The sequence below is a fragment of the Ranitomeya imitator genome, chromosome 2, assembly GCF_032444005.1.
Source record: "Ranitomeya imitator isolate aRanImi1 chromosome 2, aRanImi1.pri, whole genome shotgun sequence".
Classification (NCBI taxonomy): Eukaryota; Metazoa; Chordata; class Amphibia; order Anura; family Dendrobatidae; genus Ranitomeya; species Ranitomeya imitator.
Genome location: NC_091283.1, coordinates 101,063,943 through 101,084,343, shown reverse-complemented (window position 1 = coordinate 101,084,343; position 20,401 = coordinate 101,063,943). Strand labels below are relative to the sequence as shown.

The following is a 20,401-nucleotide window of genomic DNA, read 5'->3' as shown; positions in this document are numbered from 1 at the left end:
ATATATATATACCTATTCTATGGAAGGCAAGATTGCCTTGTGCAGGCATGTACTACGGAGGACAAAGAATTAAGTTCAATCCAATATTGCAGCCAGCATGCAGCCAGCGGGTAAGGAAAGGGTGAATCAAAAACCCCAAAACCCCGCCTCCATGGCTGAAGATTGTTCTCTCCAAATTCAGGTGACAGTGTCCCTTTAATATTTTTATTTGCAAACCGGGCTTATAAATTACATTGCACATATCACTGATCACTGTCATTAGGAACTCAGACCACCCCCAAGTTAAATTTCAGGGTGCAACCCCAGGTGGAAATAGAGTTTGAAGCCTGGACTCATAACACCTGACATAGCATACCTGGACTCCTAAAATGCAATGTGAGGCCGGCGTCACACTAGCGAGTTTTACGGACGTATGAGAGGTGCAGAAAATAATGATTCTCTATGGCCCAGCTCATATTTTACTGATCCCTATTATACGGATCCCTTTAATGACGGAATCCCCTCCCCTTTAATGACGGAACCTGAAAACCCATCTCTTCAGGAAAGCCTACAGCCTGCACTGACACTGCTGCCTCCTCACCACTACCGAAGCTATCGCCTCACCAACACCAGAACTCCTACCACCCTCAACCTATTGTCTCTTCCCCATAATCCTGTAGATTGTAAGCCCGCAAGGGCAGGGTCCTCTGTTATGGCTGGCAATCAGGCAACACAGCGTGCAGTAATCAGCGCACATACGGAGATCTGGCAATAACCAAAAACAATAGGACGAGCTCTGAGACGTGGAATCTCTGTAGACTGCAGTACCTGATCTATCCTCACACAACTATAAGCAGCAGTGGATTGCGCCTATCAACTACCTATGCAACTCGGCACTGCCTGAAGAGCTGACTAGCCTGAAGATAGAAATACAAGCCTGACTTACCTCAGAGAAATACCCCAAAGGAATAGGCAGCCCCCCACATATAATGACTGTTAGCAAGATGAAAAGACAAACGTAGGAATGAAATAGATTCAGCAAAGTGAGGCCCGATATTCTAGACAGAGCGAGGATAGCAAAGAGAACTATGCAGTCTACAAAAAACCCTAAAACGAAAACCACGCAAAGGGGCAAAAAGACCCACCGTGCCGAACTAACAGCACGGCGGTGCACCCCTTTGCTTCTCAGAGCTTCCAGCAAAAGATAATAGCAAGCTGGACAGAAAAAACAGAAAACAAACTAGAAGCACTTATCTAGCAGAGCAGCAGGCCCAAGGAAAGATGCAGTAGCTCAGATCCAACACTGGAACATTGACAAGGAGCAAGGAAGACAGACTCAGGTGGAGCTAAATAGCAAGGCAGCCAACGAGCTCACCAAAGCACCTGAGGGAGGAAGCCCAGAGACTGCAATACCACTTGTGACCACAGAAGTGAACTCAGCCACAGAATTCACAACAGTACCCCCCCCTTGAGGAGGGGTCACCGAACCCTCACCAGAACCCCCAGGCCGACCAGGATGAGCCACATGAAAGGCACGAACAAGATCTGGGGCATGGACATCAGAGGCAAAAACCCAGGAATTATCTTCCTGAGCATAACCCTTCCATTTGACCAGATACTGGAGTTTCCGTCTAGAGACACGAGAATCCAAAATCTTCTCCACAATATACTCCAATTCCCCCTCCACCAAAACAGGGGCAGGAGGCTCCACAGATGGAACCATAGGTGCCACGTATCTCCTCAACAACGACCTATGGAATACATTATGTATGGAAAAGGAGTCTGGGAGGGTCAGACGAAAAGACACCGGATTGAGAATCTCAGAAATCCTATACGGACCAATAAAACGAGGTTTAAATTTAGGAGAGGAAACCTTCATAGGAATATGACGAGAAGATAACCAAACCAGATCCCCAACACGAAGTCGGGGTCCCACACGGCGTCTGCGATTAGCGAAAAGCTGAGCCTTCTCCTGGGACAAGGTCAAATTGTCCACTACCTGAGTCCAGATCTGCTGCAACCTGTCCACCACATAATCCACACCAGGACAGTCCGAAGACTCAACCTGTCCTGAAGAGAAACGAGGATGGAACCCAGAATTGCAGAAAAATGGAGAGACCAAGGTAGCCGAGCTGGCCCGATTATTAAGGGCGAACTCAGCCAACGGCAAAAATGACACCCAATCATCCTGGTCAGCGGAAACAAAACATCTCAGATATGTTTCCAAGGTCTGATTGGTTCGTTCGGTCTGGCCATTAGTCTGAGGATGGAAGGCCGAGGAAAAAGATAGGTCAATGCCCATCCTACCACAAAAGGCTCGCCAGAACCTCGAGACAAACTGGGAACCTCTGTCAGAAACAATATTCTCAGGAATGCCATGTAAACCAACCACATGCTGGAAGAACAAAGGCACCAAATCAGAGGAGGAAGGCAATTTAACCAAGGGCACCAGATGGACCATTTTAGAAAAGCGATCACAGACCACCCAAATGACCGACATTTTTTGAGAAACGGGAAGGTCAGAAATGAAATCCATCGAAATATGTGTCCAAGGCCTCTTCGGGACCGGCAAGGGCAAAAGCAACCCACTGGCACGTGAACAGCAGGGCTTAGCCCTAGCACAAATTCCACAGGACTGCACAAAAGCACGCACATCCCGTGACAGAGATGGCCACCAGAAGGATCTAGCAACCAACTCCCTGGTACCAAAGATTCCTGGATGACCGGCCAGCACCGAACAATGAAGTTCAGAGATAACTTTACTAGTCCACCTATCAGGGACGAACAGTTTCTCGGCCGGACAACGATCAGGTTTATTAGCCTGAAATTTCTGCAACACTCTCCGCAAATCAGGGGAGATGGCAGACACAATGACTCCTTCCTTGAGGATACTCGCCGGCTCAGATAACCCCGGAGAGTCGGGCACAAAACTCCTAGACAGAGCATCCGCCTTCACATTTTTAGAGCCCGGAAGGTATGAAATCACAAAATCAAAACGAGCAAAAAATAACGACCAACGGGCCTGTCTAGGATTCAAGCGCTTGGCAGACTCAAGATAAGTAAGGTTCTTATGATCAGTCAAAACCACCACGCGATGCTTAGCACCCTCAAGCCAATGACGCCACTCCTCGAATGCCCACTTCATGGTCAGCAACTCTCGGTTGCCCACATCATAATTACGCTCAGCAGCAGAAAATTTCCTGGAAAAGAAAGCACATGGTTTGAACACTGAGCAACCAGAACCTCTCTGTGACAAAACCGCCCCTGCACCAATCTCAGAAGCATCAACCTCGACCTGGAACGGAAGAGAAACATCAGGTTGACACAACACAGGGGCACAGCAAAAACGACGCTTCAACTCCTGAAAAGCTTCCACGGCAGCAGAAGACCAATTAACCAAATCAGCACCCTTCTTGGTCAAATCGGTCAATGGTCTGGCAATGCTAGAAAAATTACAGATGAAGCGACGATAAAAATTAGCAAAGCCCAGGAATTTCTGCAGACTTTTTAGAGATGTCGGCTGAGTCCAATCCTGGATGGCCTGAACCTTAACCGGATCCATCTCGATAGTAGAAGGGGAAAAGATGAACCCCAAAAATGAAACTTTCTGCACACCGAAGAGACACTTTGATCCCTTCACGAACAAGGAATTAGCACGCAGTACCTGGAAAACCATTCTGACTTGCTTCACATGAGACTCCCAATCATCTGAGAAGATCAAAATGTCATCCAAGTAAACAATCAAGAATTTATCCAGATACTCACGGAAAATGTCATGCATAAAAGACTGAAAAACAGATGGAGCATTGGCAAGTCCGAACGGCATCACCAGATACTCAAAATGACCCTCGGGCGTATTAAATGCCGTTTTCCATTCATCTCCCTGCCTGATTCTCACCAGATTATACGCACCACGAAGATCAATCTTAGTAAACCAACTAGCCCCCTTAATCCGAGCAAACAAGTCAGAAATCAATGGCAAGGGATACTGAAACTTAACAGTGATCTTATTAAGAAGGCGGTAATCAATACACGGTCTTAGCGAACCATCCTTCTTGGCTACAAAAAAGAACCCTGCTCCCAATGGTGACGACGATGGGCGAATATGTCCCTTCTCCAGGGACTCCTTCACATAACTGCGCATAGCGGTGTGTTCAGGCACGGACAAATTAAATAAACGACCCTTAGGGAATTTACTACCAGGAATCAAATCGATAGCACAATCACAATTCCTATGCGGAGGTAGGGCATCAGACTTGGACTCTTCAAATACATCCTGAAAGTCCGACAAGAACTCTGGGATGTCAGAAGGAATGGATGACGAAATAGACAAAAATGGAACATCACCATGTACTCCCTGACAACCCCAGCTGGTTACCGACATAGAGTTCCAATCCAATACTGGATTATGGGTTTGTAGCCATGGCAACCCCAACACGACCACATCATGCAAATTATGCAGTACCAAAAAGCGAATAACTTCCTGATGTGCAGGAGCCATGCACATGGTCAGCTGGGCCCAGTACTGAGGCTTATTCTTGGCCAAAGGTGTAGCATCAATTCCTCTCAACGGAATAGGACACCGCAAAGGCTCCAAGAAAAATCCACAACGTTTAGCATAATCCAAATCCATCAGATTCAGGGCAGCGCCTGAATCCACAAACGCCATGACAGAACATGATGACAAAGAGCACATTAAGGTAATGGACAAAAGGAATTTGGACTGTACAGTACCAATAACGGCAGAGCTATCGAACCGCCTAGTGCGTTTAGGACAATTAGAAATAGCATGAGTAGAATCACCACAATAGAAACACAGTCTGTTCAGACGTCTGTGTTCGTGCCGTTCTACTTTAGTCATAGTCCTGTCGCACTGCATAGGCTCAGGCTTACTCACAGACAATACCGCCAGATGGTGCACAGATTTACGCTCGCGCAAGCGACGACCGATCTGAATGGCCAAGGACATAGACTCATTCAAACCAGCAGGCATAGGAAATCCCACCATTACATCCTTAAGAGCTTCAGAGAGACCCTTTCTGAACAAAGCCGCTAGTGCAGATTCATTCCACAGAGTGAGTACTGACCATTTCCTAAATTTCTGACAATATACTTCTACATCATCCTGACCCTGGCATAAAGCCAGCAGATTTTTCTCAGCTTGATCCACTGAATTAGGCTCATCGTAAAGCAATCCCAGCGCCTGGAAAAATGCATCAACATTACTCAATGCAGAATCTCCTGGTGCAAGAGAAAACGCCCAGTCCTGTGGGTCGCCGCGCAAAAAAGAAATAATAATCAAAACCTGTTGAATAGGATTACCAGAAGAATGAGGTTTCAAGGCCAAAAATAGCTTACAATTATTTCTGAAGCTCAGGAACTTAGTTCTGTCACCAAAAAACAAATCAGGAATCGGAATTCTTGGTTCTAGCATCGATTTCTGATCAATAGTATCTTGAATCTTTTGTACATTTACAACGAGATTATCCATTGAGGAGCACAGAGCCTGAATATCCATGTCCACAGCTGTGTCCTGAAGCACTCTAATGTCTAGGGGAAAAAAAAGACTGAAGACAGAGCTAAGAAAAAAAAATGATGTCAGGATTTCTTTTTTCCCTCTATTGGAAATCATCGGACGGCTCCTTGTACTGTTATGGCTGGCAATCAGGCAACACAGCGTGCAGTAATCAGCGCACATACAGAGATCTGGCAATAACCAAAAACAATAGGACGAGCTCTGAGACGTGGAATCTCTGTAGACTGCAGTACCTGATCTATCCTCACACAACTATAAGCAGCAGTGGATTGCGCCTATCAACTACCTATGCAACTCGGCACTGCCTGAAGAGCTGACTAGCCTGAAGATAGAAATACAAGCCTGACTTACCTCAGAGAAATACCCCAAAGGAATAGGCAGCCCCCCACATATAATGACTGTTAGCAAGATGAAAAGACAAACGTAGGAATGAAATAGATTCAGCAAAGTGAGGCCCGATATTCTAGACAGAGCGAGGATAGCAAAGAGAACTATGCAGTCTACAAAAAACCCTAAAACGAAAACCACGCAAAGGGGCAAAAAGACCCACCGTGCCGAACTAACAGCACGGCGGTGCACCCCTTTGCTTCTCAGAGCTTCCAGCAAAAGATAATAGCAAGCTGGACAGAAAAAACAGAAAACAAACTAGAAGCACTTATCTAGCAGAGCAGCAGGCCCAAGGAAAGATGCAGTAGCTCAGATCCAACACTGGAACATTGACAAGGAGCAAGGAAGACAGACTCAGGTGGAGCTAAATAGCAAGGCAGCCAACGAGCTCACCAAAACACCTGAGGGAGGAAGCCCAGAGACTGCAATACCACTTGTGACCACAGAAGTGAACTCAGCCACAGAATTCACAACAGTCCTCGCCCCTCTGTACCAGTCTGTCATTGTTAGTTTGTTTACTGTAAGTGATATCTGTAACTTGTATGTAACCCCTTCTCATGTAAAGCACCATGGAATCAATGGTGCTATATAAATAAATAATAATAATACGGTCTTCTACGGCCGTAGAAAATCGCAGCATGCTGCGTTTGTCAGCGTATTGCGCAAAAAAATCGCCAATGAAAGTCTATGGGGCGAGAAAAATACAGATTACACACGGACCAACAGTGTGACTTGCGAGAAATACACAGCGGTGTTCTAAAGAAAAGCCGGCAATTCAGTGCGGTGTACAGTAAAATCACACTGACAGGTTAGAATAGCTTAAATAAATGTCTACACATAGTATAGGGGTATATATGTATATATATATATATATATATATATGTCAGTGAGACATATATATATATATTAATATTTCATACAGCGCTAGATAGCAGAAAAGCCGGTAATTCAATTGCCGGCTTTTCCTATCTCCTTCTCAAACCCGACATGATATGAGACATGGTTTACATACAGTAAACCATTTCATATCCCTTCTTTTATTACATATTCCTTTTTAGTAATGTAAGAAGTGTCTTGATGTAAAATTTGGTGGCTCTAGCTATTAAATTAAAGGGCTAAATCGCGGAAAAAATTGGCATAGGCAATAGACAGTATATATGTTTTAACTAATATTTGAGCCCATGGATCCATTGTATGTCCGTTTTGCAAGCTTGCGAGAAAATCTCGCAGTACGGATGCCATACGGATTACATACGGAGGATGACATACGCAAAATACGCTGCCACACCCTGTCTACGGATGACACATGGATCAGTATTTTGGGGACATTTGTGCGTATTACGGCCGTAAAAAACGGACCGTATTTTCATATGCCGAGTGTGACGCTGGCCTAACAGTTCCCATCTAACACCAGATCACATACATAGCCAGAAGCTTTTGTTTTGACCAAAAGATTTTTCAGCCACCACCACAACAAGGCAGACTTTTTTGGCTGGGCCATACATTACTCTGTTATGAACAGGTAATTCAGAACCACAATGGACCTTGAAGTTCAGAGCACACAAAGTGACCTGACAATTACCAAAAACATAGGTTGAGCTCTGAGACGTGGGAACTCTGCTGACCGCAATCCCTAATCCTATCCAACCACACTAAAGGTAGCCGTGGAGCGCTCCTGACCAGTCCTATGCGCCTCGAGCACAGCCTGAGAAACTAGCTAGCCCTAAGAAAGAAAAATAAGCCTACCTTGCCTCAGAGAAATACCCCAAAGGAAAAGGCAGCCCCCCACATATAATGACTGTGAGTTGAGATGAAAATACAAACGCAGAGATGAAATAGATTTAGCAAATTGAGGCCCAACTTACTGAACAGACCGAAGATAGGAAAGATTGCTTTGCGGTCAACACAAAACCCTACAAACAACAACGCAGAGGGGGCAAAAAGACCCTCCGCACCGACTAACGGTACGGAGGTGCTCCCTCTGCGTCCCAGAGCTTCCAGCAAGCAAGAAAAACCAATATACCGTATATACTCGAGTATAAGCCGACCCGAGTATAAGCCGACCCCCCTAATTTTGCCACAAAAAACTGGGAAAACTTATTGACTCGAGTATAAGCCTAGGGTAGAAAATGCAGCATTTACCGGTGAATTTGAAAAATAAAAATAGATGCTCCATACCGTTCATTATTGCCCCATAGATGCTCCATATACAACTGTGCTATATAGAATGCTCTGCACCGTTGATTATGGCCCCATAGATGCTCCTTATAATGCTGTGCCATATATGCTCTGCACCTTTGATTATGGCCCCATAGGTGCTCCTTATAATGCTGTGCCCCATATATGCTCTGCACCTTTATGGCCCCATAGATGCTCCTTATAATGCTGTGCCCCATTTATGCTCTGCACCTTTATGGCCCCATAGGTGCTCCTTATAATGCTGTGCCCCATATATGCTCTGCACCTTTATGGCCCCATAGGTGCTCCTTACAATGCTGTGCCCCATATATGCTCTGCACCTTTATGGCCCCATAGGTGCTCCTTATAATGCTGTGCCCCATATATGCTCTGCACCTTTATGGCCCCATAGGTGCTCCTTATAATGCTGTGCCCCATATATGCTCTGCACCTTTATGGCCCCATAGGTGCTCCTTATAATGCTGTGCCCCATATATGCTCTGCACCTTTATGGCCCCATAGGTGCTCCTTATAATGCTGTGCCCCATATATGCTCTGCACCTTTATGGCCCCATAGATGCTCCTTATAATGCTGTGCCCCTTATATGCTCTGCACCTTTATGGCCCCATAGGTGCTCCTTATAATGCTGTGCCCCATATATGCTCTGCACCTTTATGGCCCCATAGATGCTCCTTATAATGCTGTGCCCCTTATATGCTCTGCACCTTTATGGCCCCATAGATGCTCCTTATAATGCTGTGCCCCATATATGCTCTGCACCTTTATGGCCCCATAGGTGCTCCTTATAATGCTGTGCCCCTTATATGCTCTGCACCTTTATGGCCCCATAGATGCTCCTTATAATGTTGTGCCCCTTATATGCTCTGCACCTTTATGGCCCCATAGGTGCTCCTTAGAATGCTGCTGGTGCTGCCATAAAAAAAAAAAAAAATCACATACTCACCTCTCTTCTCAGGACGCCAGCGCTTTCAATGTTTACCTGCTCCTCTGCGGCTCCGTCTCCAGCACTGACGCTCAGCAGAGGGCGCGCACTGACTACGTCACAGCGCCCTCTAACCTGAGCATCACTGCTAGAGGACGCTGCAGACGGAGCCGTACCGGAGCGAGGAGCAGGTAATTATAGCGCTGCGCTCCCCTTACCTGCTCCTGGCGCGGTCCCTGCAGTCCCTGGCTTCTCCGGCGCTGCAGCTTCTTCCTGTAATTGAGCGGTCACATGGCACCGATCATTTACAGCAATGAATATGCGGCTCCTCCCCTATGGGGGTGGAGCTGCCTATTCATTTCTGTAATGAGCGGTGCCATGTGACCGCTCAGTGCAGGAAGAATCTGCAGCGCCGGAGAAGCCAGGGACTGCAGGGACCGCGCTGGGAGCAGGTAAGTATGATTACACAGCCCCCGCTCCCCCTCCCCTGCTGACACCCGGGTATATGACTCGAGTATAAGCCGAGAGGGGGACTTTCAGCCCAAAAAAATGGGCTGAAAATCTCGGCTTATACTCGAGTATATACGGTAGCAAGCTGGACAGAAAAAATAGCAAACAAAAATAACACAAGCAAAACTTAGCTTATGCAGGATAGACAGGCCACAGGAACGATCCAGGAGAAAGCAAGACCAATACTAGAACATTGACTGGAGGCCAGGATCAAAGCACTAGGTCGAGTTAAATAGAGCAGCACCTAACGACTTAACCTCATCACCTGAGGAAGGAAACTCAGAAGCCGCAGTAACAATCTCATCCACCAAAGGAAGCTCATAGACAGAATCAGCCGAAGTACCACTCACGACCACAGGAGGGAGCTTGGCCACAGAATTCACAACAGTACCCCCCCTTGAGGAGGGGTCACCGAACCCTCACCAGAGCCCCCAGGCCGACCAGGATGAGCCACATGAAAGGCACGAACCAGATCGGCAGCATGGACATCAGAGGCAAAGACCCAGGAATTATCTTCCTGACCATAACCTTTCCACTTAACCAGATACTGGAGTTTCCGTCTCAAAACACGAGAATCCAAAATCTTCTCCACTATATACTCCAACTCCCCTTCAACCAAAACCGGAGCAGGAGGATCAATAGATGGAACCACAGGTGCCACGTATCTCCGCAACAATGACCTATGGAACACGTTATGGATGGAAAAAGAAGCTGGAAGAGTCAAACGAAAAGACACAGGATTAAGAACCTCAGAAATCCTATATGGACCAATGAAACGAGGCTTAAACTTAGGAGAGGAAACCTTCATAGGAATATAACGAGATGACAAAGAAACCAAATCCCCAACACGAAGTCGGGGACCCACACAGCGCCTACGGTTAGCGAAACGTTGAGCCTTCTTTTGGGACAAAGTCAAATTGTCCACTACATGAGTCCAAATCTGCTGCAACCTATCCACCACAGTATCCACACCAGGACAGTCCGAAGACTCAACCTGCCCTGAAGAGAAACGAGGGTGGAACCCAGAATTGCAGAAAAACGGCGAAACCAAAGTAGCCGAGCTGGCCCGATTATTAAGGGCGAACTCAGCCAAAGGCAAAAAGGACACCCAATCATCCTGATCAGCAGAAACAAAACATCTCAGATATGTTTCCAAGGTCTGATTGGTTCGTTCAGTCTGGCCATTTGTCTGAGGATGGAAAGCCGAGGAAAAAGACAAATCAATGCCCATCCTAGCACAAAAGGCTCGCCAAAACCTCGAAACAAACTGGGAACCTCTGTCAGAAACGATGTTCTCTGGAATGCCATGTAAATGAACCACATGCTGGAAAAACAATGGCACCAAATCAGAGGAGGAAGGCAATTTAGACAAGGGCACCAAATGGACCATCTTAGAGAAGCGATCACAAACCACCCAAATGACCGACATTCTTTGAGAGACGGGGAGATCTGAAATAAAATCCATAGAGATATGTGTCCAAGGCCTCTTCAGGATCGGCAAGGGCAAAAGCAACCCACTGGCACGAGAACAGCAGGACTTAGCCCGAGCACAAATCCCACAGGACTGCACAAAAGAACGCACATCCCGCGACAGAGACGGCCACCAAAAGGATCTAGCCACCAAATCTCTGGTACCAAAGATTCCAGGATGACCAGCCAACACCGAACAATGAACCTCAGAGATAACTTTATTCGTCCACCTATCAGGGACAAACAGTTTCTCCGCTGGGCAACGGTCAGGTCTATTAACCTGAAATTTTTGCAGCACCCGCCGCAAATCAGGGGAGATGGCAGACAAAATTACCCCCTCTTTGAGAATACTCGCCGACTCAGGCAAACCCGGAGAATCGGGCACAAAACTCCTAGACAGGGCATCCGCCTTCACATTTTTAGAGCCCGGAAGGTACGAAACCACAAAGTCAAAACGGGAGAAAAACAGCGACCAACGAGCCTGTCTAGGATTCAACCGTTTGGCAGACTCGAGATAAGTCAAGTTCTTGTGATCAGTCAAGACCACCACGCGATGCTTAGCTCCTTCAAGCCAATGACGCCACTCCTCGAATGCCCACTTCATGGCTAGCAACTCTCGATTGCCAACATCATAATTTCGCTCAGCAGGCGAAAATTTCCTGGAAAAGAAGGCGCATGGTTTCATCACCGAGCAATCAGAACTTCTCTGCGACAAAACAGCCCCTGCTCCAATTTCAGAAGCATCAACCTCGACCTGGAACGGAAGCGAAACATCTGGTTGGCACAACACAGGGGCAGAAGAAAAACGACGCTTCAACTCCTGAAAAGCTTCCACAGCAGCAGAAGACCAATTGACCACATCAGCACCCTTCTTGGTTAAATCAGTCAACGGTTTAGCAATACTAGAAAAATTATTGATGAAGCGACGATAAAAATTAGCAAAGCCCAGGAACTTCTGCAAACACTTCAGAGATGTTGGCTGAGTCCAATCATAAATGGCCTGAACTTTAACAGGGTCCATCTCGATGGTAGGAGGAGAAAAAATGAACCCCAAAAATGAAACCTTCTGAACACCAAAGAGACACTTTGACCCCTTCACAAACAAAGAATTAGCACGCAGGACCTGGAACACCATTCTGACCTGCTTCACATGAGACTCCCAATCATCCGAGAAGACCAAAATATCATCCAAGTATATAATCAGGAATTTATCCAGGTACTCTCGGAAGATGTCATGCATAAAGGACTGAAACACTGATGGAGCATTAGAAAGCCCGAATGGCATAACCAGGTACTCAAAATGGCCTTCGGGCGTATTAAATGCTGTTTTCCATTCATCGCCCCGTTTAATACGCACAAGATTATATGCACCACGAACATCTATCTTGGTGAACCAACTAGCCCCCTTAATCCGAGCAAACAAATCAGACAGCAGCGGCAAGGGGTACTGAAATTTGACCGTAATTTTATTTAGAAGGCGGTAATCAATACAAGGTCTCAGCGAACCATCCTTCTTGGCCACAAAAAAGAACCCCGCTCCCAATGGCGACGATGATGGGCGAATATGACCCTTCTCCAAAGACTCCTTCACGTAACTCCGCATAGCGGCGTGCTCAGGTACAGATAAATTAAACAGTCGAACCTTAGGAAACTTACTACCAGGAATCAAATCGATAGCACAATCACAATCCCTATGCGGAGGTAGGGCATTGGACTTGGTCTCATCGAATACATCCCGGTAATCAGACAAGAACTCTGGGACCTCAGAAGGGGTGGATGATGAGATAGGCAGAAATGGAAAATCACCATGTACCCCCTGACAACCCCAGCTGGACACAGACATTGATTTCCAATCTAATACTGGGTTATGGACTTGTAGCCATGGCAACCCCAACACGACCACATCATGCAGACCATGCAACACCAGAAAGCGAATATCCTCCTGGTGCGCAGGAGCCATGCACATGGTCAGCTGGGTCCAATACTGAGGCTTATTCTTGGCCAAAGGCGTAGCATCAATTCCTCTCAACGGAATAGGACACTGCAAGGGCTCCAAGACAAACCCACAGCGCCTAGCAAACTCCAAGTCCATCAAATTCAGGGCAGCGCCTGAATCCACAAATGCCATGACAGAATAGGAAGACAAAGAGCAGATCAAAGTAACGGACAAAAGAAATTTCGACTGTACAGTACCAATGGTGGCAGACCTAGCGAACCGCTTAGTGCGCTTAGGACAATCGGAGATAGCATGAGTGGAATCACCACAGTAGAAACACAGCCCATTCTGACGTCTGTGTTCTTGCCTTTCTGCTCTGGTCAAAGTCCTATCGCACTGCATAGGCTCAGGTTTATGCTCAGATAATACCGCCAAATGGTGCACAGATTTACGCTCACGCAAGCGTCGACCGATCTGAATGGCCAAAGACATAGACTCATTCAGACCAGCAGGCATAGGAAATCCCACCATGACATCCTTAAGGGCTTCAGAGAGACCCTTTCTGAAAATAGCTGCCAGCGCACATTCATTCCATTGAGTGAGCACGGACCACTTTCTAAACTTCTGACAATAAATCTCTATCTCATCCTGACCCTGACACAGAGCCAGCAAATTTTTCTCTGCCTGATCCACTGAATTAGGTTCATCGTACAGCAATCCGAGCTCCAGAAAAAACGCATCAATATTACATAATGCAGGATCTCCTGGCGCAAGGGAAAATGCCCAGTCTTGAGGGTCGCCACGTAATAAAGAAATAATGATCTTAACTTGTTGAACTGGGTCACCAGAGGAGCGGGGTTTCAAAGCCAGAAATAGTTTACAATTATTTTTAAAATTCAAAAACTTAGCTCTATCTCCAGAAAATAACTCAGGAATAGGAATTTTAGGTTCTAACATAGGATTCTGAACCACAAAATCTTGAATATTCTGTACATTTATAGCGAGATTATCCATCAAAGAGGACAGACCCTGAATTTCCATGTCCACACCTGTGTTCTGAACCACCCTGATGTAAAGGGGAAAAGAAAGACAGAACACAGTGCAAAGAAAAAAAAATGGTCTCAGAACTTCTCTTTTCCCTCTATTGAGAAGCATTAGTACTTTGGGGCTCCAGTACTGTTATGAACAGGTAATTCAGAACCACAATGGACCTTGAAGTTCAGAGCACACAAAGTTAACTGACAATTACCAAAAACATAGGACGAGCTCTGAGACGTGGGACCTCTGCTGACCGCAATCCCTAATCCTATCCAACCACACTAAAGGTAGCCGTGGAGCGCTCCTGACCAGTCCTATGCTCCTCGAGCACAGCCTGAGAAACTAGCTAGCCCTAAGAAAGAAAAATAAGCCTACCTTGCCTCAGAGAAATTCCCAAAAGGAAAAGGCAGCCCCCCACATATAATGACTGTGAGTTGAGATGAAAATACAAACGCAGAGATGAAATAGAAGATAGGAAAGATTGCTTTGCGGTCAACACAAAACCCTACAAACAACCACACAGAGGGGGCAAAAAGACCCTCCGCACCGACTAACGGTACGGAGGTGCTCCCTCTGCGTCCCAGAGCTTCCAGCAAGCAAGAAAAACCAATATAGCAAGCTGGACAGAAAAAATAGCAAACAAAAATAACACAAGCAAAACTTAGCTTATGCAGGATAGACAGGCCACAGGAACGATCCAGGAGAAAGCAAGACCAATGCTAGAACATTGACTGGAGGCCAGGATCAAAGCACTAGGTGAAGTTAAATAGAGCAGCACCTAACGACTTAACCTCATCACCTGAGGAAGGAAACTCAGAAGCCGCAGTACCACTCTCATCCACCAAAGGAAGCTCAAAGACAGAACCAGCCGAAGTACCACTCACGACCACAGGAGGGAGCTTGGCCACAGAATTCACAACATTACTCTACACAATTAAACATTTGTTAAAATATCCTGTCCTCTTTTTAGGTTTATTTTTATTTATGTTTTTTAAGGAAATCTGTCACACACATTTTTTAAAATTAACAATACCACCATATACAAGGGACAAATACCATCACACCATGGCCAGACCACATATTACCACCACAGTGATGAATACCACGACATACAAGGAACAAATACCACCATTCCATGACCAGACCACATATTACCACCACATAGTGACAGAATAATACCACATACAAGGGACAAATACCGACACACCATATCTTGACCACATATCACTACCACATAGTGACCAATAATACCACATTCAAGGGACAAATACAGTCACACCATGACCAAACCACATATTACCACCACAAAGTGACCAATAATACCACATACAAGGGATAAATACAGCCACACCATGGCCGGACACATATTACCACCACATAGTGTCTGAATAATATCATATGCAAGGGACAAATACTGTCACACCATGACCTGACCACATATTACCACCACATAGTGACCAAATACAACAATACTAATCAAACTGTAACAACCCATACACTACAGGTCATATATTTTTGGCAAGATGGCTTTTGTTATTGGAACTTACCCCATTGTCTAACTAAGAACATTACGACGAGTTACAGCTGTGTAAAAATTGAAAAGCTTTATGCGTAAAATGCAAAATGGCAAAAAAGGATCTTTTGATCCTTGGCTATGTATTTACATTACGTTTGAAGGAATTTCCACTGGTGGTCTTCCTGGCAAGTATACAGCCAAATACTTTTGACTTATGTTGTATAGAAGGCATAGTGTGCTGCACTTTTCAATAGAGACACTGTAGAAATACACCACATACAGTATGGCCCCCGAATAAAACGTGAGCATAACCTAAAATTGGGTTAAGCTGAAGTATTCACATAGTCAAAATAAGGAATGCATTTCTATGTCTGGAACAATAATGACAGCAGTTATACATGTGCCATAGCCCCGTTGGAGGGGGCTTGATGGCTGACCTCCACAGATCACACATTGATGGCCTATTTCAATGATTAGCAATTAGTGGGATTTACAGGAAAAAAGAGGGTAACATAAAAGTATTCTACCATCTGAAACGACAAACTATAATCTCTTACAGCATGCCTGTGTCATATCTCACATTGTGCATTTCTTCCACTGTTCACAATAATTCTGGTATTTGCAGTTTCACAAGAGAGATATATGTATTGCAGGGTCTGGCTCACCTCCATGCTCACCACGTTATTCATAGGGACATCAAAGGACAAAATGTTCTCCTGACTGAAAATGCAGAAGTGAAATTAGGTGAGAATCAAACTAATACTTACAGTATATATTAAGTAATCAATATATTATTATTATTAACCTATGCTTTTCTTAATTGTTGAGATTATTATGCAGTTTTGAAATTATTACAGTGTATCACAGTTTGCATAAAAATACTGGAAATTTGCATTTTGACTTTACAAGATCATGTGTGTGGGAAAATGCTAGTAAAGCAAATTGATAAAATGAAATAAAAATGAGGTAAAATGACACGACACAAGTTAAAAGACATGGCAACCTTTAATATGCTGTGTAAAAACCCAGCAGAACTATACAGACCCCATCTTAGGAGAGAAGGAATAGAAATAAATAGTTCTCTTCTTCCCTCAGCCCAGTTTATTTCCTAGTTTTGATTATTAAAAACAGATGGAAAGATTCAAAGAATAGCTAAACTTTGAATCTAATCTTTCATATTTTGCAGGCATTTCAAATGACTCCAAATCAGTAGAGATCAGGGTCCTGAGACCCCTCAGATCGCTCAATAGACTCCAGAATAGTGCACAACTATGGAGACAGGAGACGGTAGCTCATGACAAAAGAGCAAGTGGATCTGGAGACAGGAGAGCATGGCTGTGGAGACAGGAGAGCATGGCTGTGGAGGCAGGAGAGCATGGCTGTGGAGGCAGGAGAGCATGGCTGTGGAGGCAGGAGAGCATGGCTGTGGAGACAGGAGAGCATGGCTGTGGAGACAGGAGAGCATGGCTGTGGAGGCAGGAGAGCATGGCTGTGGAGGCAGGAGAGCATGGCTGTGGAGGCAGGAGAGCATGGCTGTGGAGGCAGGAGAGCATGGCTGTGGAGACAGGAGAGCATGGCTGTGGAGACAGGAGAGCATGGCTGTGGAGGCAGGAGAGCATGGCTGTGGAGGCAGGAGAGCATGGCTGTGGAGGCAGGAGAGCATGGCTGTGGAGGCAGGAGAGCATGGCTGTGGAGGCAGGAGAGCATGGCTGTGGAGGCAGGGGAGCATGGCTGTGGAGACAGGAGAGCATGGCTGTGGAGGCAGGAGAGCATGGCTGTGGAGACAGGAGAGCATGGCTGTGGAGACAGGAGAGCATGGCTGTGGAGACAGGAGAGCATGGCTGTGGAGACAGGAGAGCATGGCTGTGGAGGCAGGAGAGCATGGCTGTGGAGACAGGAGAGCATGGCTGTGGAGACAGGAGAGCATGGCTGTGGAGGCAGGAGAGCATGGCTGTGGAGGCAGGAGAGCATGGCTGTGGAGGCAGGAGAGCATGGCTGTGGAGGCAGGAGAGCATGGCTGTGGAGGCAGGAGAGCATGGCTGTGGAGGCAGGAGAGCATGGCTGTGGAGACAGGAGAGCATGGCTGTGGAGGCAGGAGAGCATGGCTGTGGAGGCAGGAGAGCATGGCTGTGGAGGCAGGAGAGCATGGCTGTGGAGGCAGGAGAGCATGGCTGTGGAGGCAGGAGAGCATGGCTGTGGAGGCAGGGGAGCATGGCTGTGGAGACAGGAGAGCATGGCTGTGGAGGCAGGAGAGCATGGCTGTGGAGACAGGAGAGCATGGCTGTGGAGACAGGAGAGCATGGCTGTGGAGACAGGAGAGCATGGCTGTGGAGGCAGGAGAGCATGGCTGTGGAGGCAGGAGAGCATGGCTGTGGAGACAGGAGAGCATGGCTGTGGAGGCAGGAGAGCATGGCTGTGGAGGCAGGAGAGCATGGCTGTGGAGGCAGGAGAGCATGGCTGTGGAGACAGGAGAGCATGGCTGTGGAGGCAGGAGAGCATGGCTGTGGAGGCAGGAGAGCATGGCTGTGGAGGCAGGAGAGCATGGCTGTGGAGGCAGGAGAGCATGGCTGTGGAGGCAGGGGAGCATGGCTGTGGAGACAGGAGAGCATGGCTGTGGAGGCAGGAGAGCATGGCTGTGGAGGCAGGAGAGCATGCTGTGGAGACAGGATAGCATGGCTGTGGAGACAGGAGAACATGCTGTGGAGACAGGATAGCATGGCTGTGGAGACAGGAGAGCATGCTGTGGAGACAGGAGAGCATGGCTGTGGAGGCAGGAAAGCATGGCTGTGGAGGCAGGAGAGCATGCTGTGGACACAGGATAGCATGGCTGTGGAGACAGGAGAGCATGCTGTGGAGACAGGAGAGCATGGCTGTGGAGGCAGGAGAGCATGCTGTGGAGACAGGATAGCATGGCTGTGGAGGCAGGATAGCATGGCTGTGGAGACAGGAGAGCATGGCTGTGGAGGCAGGAGAGCATGGCTGTGGAGACAGGAGAGCATGGCTGTGGAGACAGGAGAACATGGCTGTGGAGACAGGCGAGCATGGCTGTGGAGGCAGGAGAGCATGTCCGGGGAGGAGGGGGCGGAGTTCCGGCCGCACATGCGCAGTCGGAAATGGCGGACTCGACGCACCAAAAAACGTTACATGGAACTTTTTTGTGCCGACGGTCCACCAAAACACGACGCATCTGTCGCACGACGGATGCGACGTGTGGCGATACGTCGCAATGCGTCGCTAATGAAAGTCTATGGAGAAAAAACGCATCCTGCGGGCAACTTTGCAGGATGCGTTTTTACTCCAAAACAATGCATTGTGATGTACGTCAAAAAACGCTAGTGTGAAAGTAGCCTTAACTGTTATTTCCCTTGAACGCCTGAGTGTTAGGCCGCCGTCACACATGCGAGTTTTACGGACGTAAGAGCGCAGAATCTACGTCCGTAAAACTCGCAAAAAATACGGCACAATTATTCTCTATGCCCCTGCTCCTATTTGCCGTATTTTACTGATCAGTATTATACGGCTTTCTACGGCCGTACAAAATCGCAGCATGCTGCGTTTGTCACCGTACTGCGCAAGAAATACGCCAATGAAAGTCTATGGTATATATATATATATATATGTCAGTGAGACACATATATGTATATATATTAATATTTATTCCAGCGCTAGACAGCTTGAAAGCCGGTAATTCAATTACCGGCTTTTTCCTTCTCCTTCCTAAAACCCGACATGATTTGAGACATGGTTTACATACAGTAAACCATGTCTTCTCTCCATTTTTTTTGCAGATTCCACACTACTAATGTCAGTAGTGTGTATCTGCAAAATTTGGCCGTTCTAGCTCTTAAAATAAAGGGTTAAATGGCGGAAAAAATTGGCGTGGGCTCCCGCGCAATTTTCTCCGCCAGAGTAGTAAAGCCAGTGACTGAGGGCAGATATTAATAGCCTGGAGAGGGTCCACGGTTATTGGCCCCCCCCTGGCTAAAAACACCTGCCCCCAGCCACCCCAGAAAAGGCTCCCTGGCTTTCTAGGTAATTTCCCACGATCTATGAACAGCCAGCAGAGGGCGCCTCACTGCAAATGAAGCTAAATATAGATCATTGATCTATTTTTAGCCTCATTCCCTGGGGTTTTGCAGCGAGGAGCAGCCTGCATTAGCACAGCTCCTTGCTGCAAAATGTTTTAACCCCTTCAGAAGGATTTACATCGTTGGACGTTACAGATCTGCGGAGGGTAAGTATATTGTTGGTTTATTATGTTTTTTTACTCACAGAACGAGGGTCTTCAGTGACTGGATTGGGCGTTGAATAAAATACTGCAACAACCATTGTTTTTATTTCATTAAAATAATTTTAAAAAATGTGTTTGTGTTTTATTTAACCCTTTACTAGTATTGGATTAATAATGGATAGGTGTCATAATTGACGCCTCTCCATTATTAATTAGGCTTAATGTCACCTTACAATAGCAAGGTGGCATTAACCCTTCATTACCCCATATCCCACCGCTACACGGGAATGGGAAGAGAGTGGCCAAGTGCCAGAATAGGCGCATCTTCCAGATGTGCCTTTTCTGGGGTGGCTGGGGGCAGGTGTTTTTAGCCAGGGGGGGGCCAATAACCGTGGACCCTCTCCAGGCTATTAATATCTGCCCTCAGTCACTGGCTTTACTACTCTGGCGGAGAAAATTGCGCGGGAGCCCACGCCAATTTTTTCCGCCATTTAACCCTTTATTTTAAGAGCTAGAACGGCCAAATTTTGCAGATACACACTACTGACATTAGTAGTGTGGAATCTGCAAAAAAAATGGAGAGAAGACATGGTTTACTGTATGTAAACCATGTCTCAAATCATGTCGGGTTTTAGGAAGGAGAAAGAAAAAGCCGGTAATTGAATTACCGGCTTTC

The 20,401-nt window shown here is 46.6% G+C and overlaps 1 protein-coding gene across 1 annotated transcript in view; it reads left to right on the top strand.

Annotated features, from left to right (window-relative positions):
- Positions 1–20,401, top strand: part of NRK (Nik related kinase) — a 379,988-nt gene that overhangs the window by 149,850 nt on the left and 209,737 nt on the right. The window contains exon 6 of the mRNA XM_069747076.1: positions 16,148–16,238. Coding sequence (XP_069603177.1) covers positions 16,148–16,238 — 91 coding nt within the window. The remainder of the gene's footprint in view (positions 1–16,147; positions 16,239–20,401) is intronic.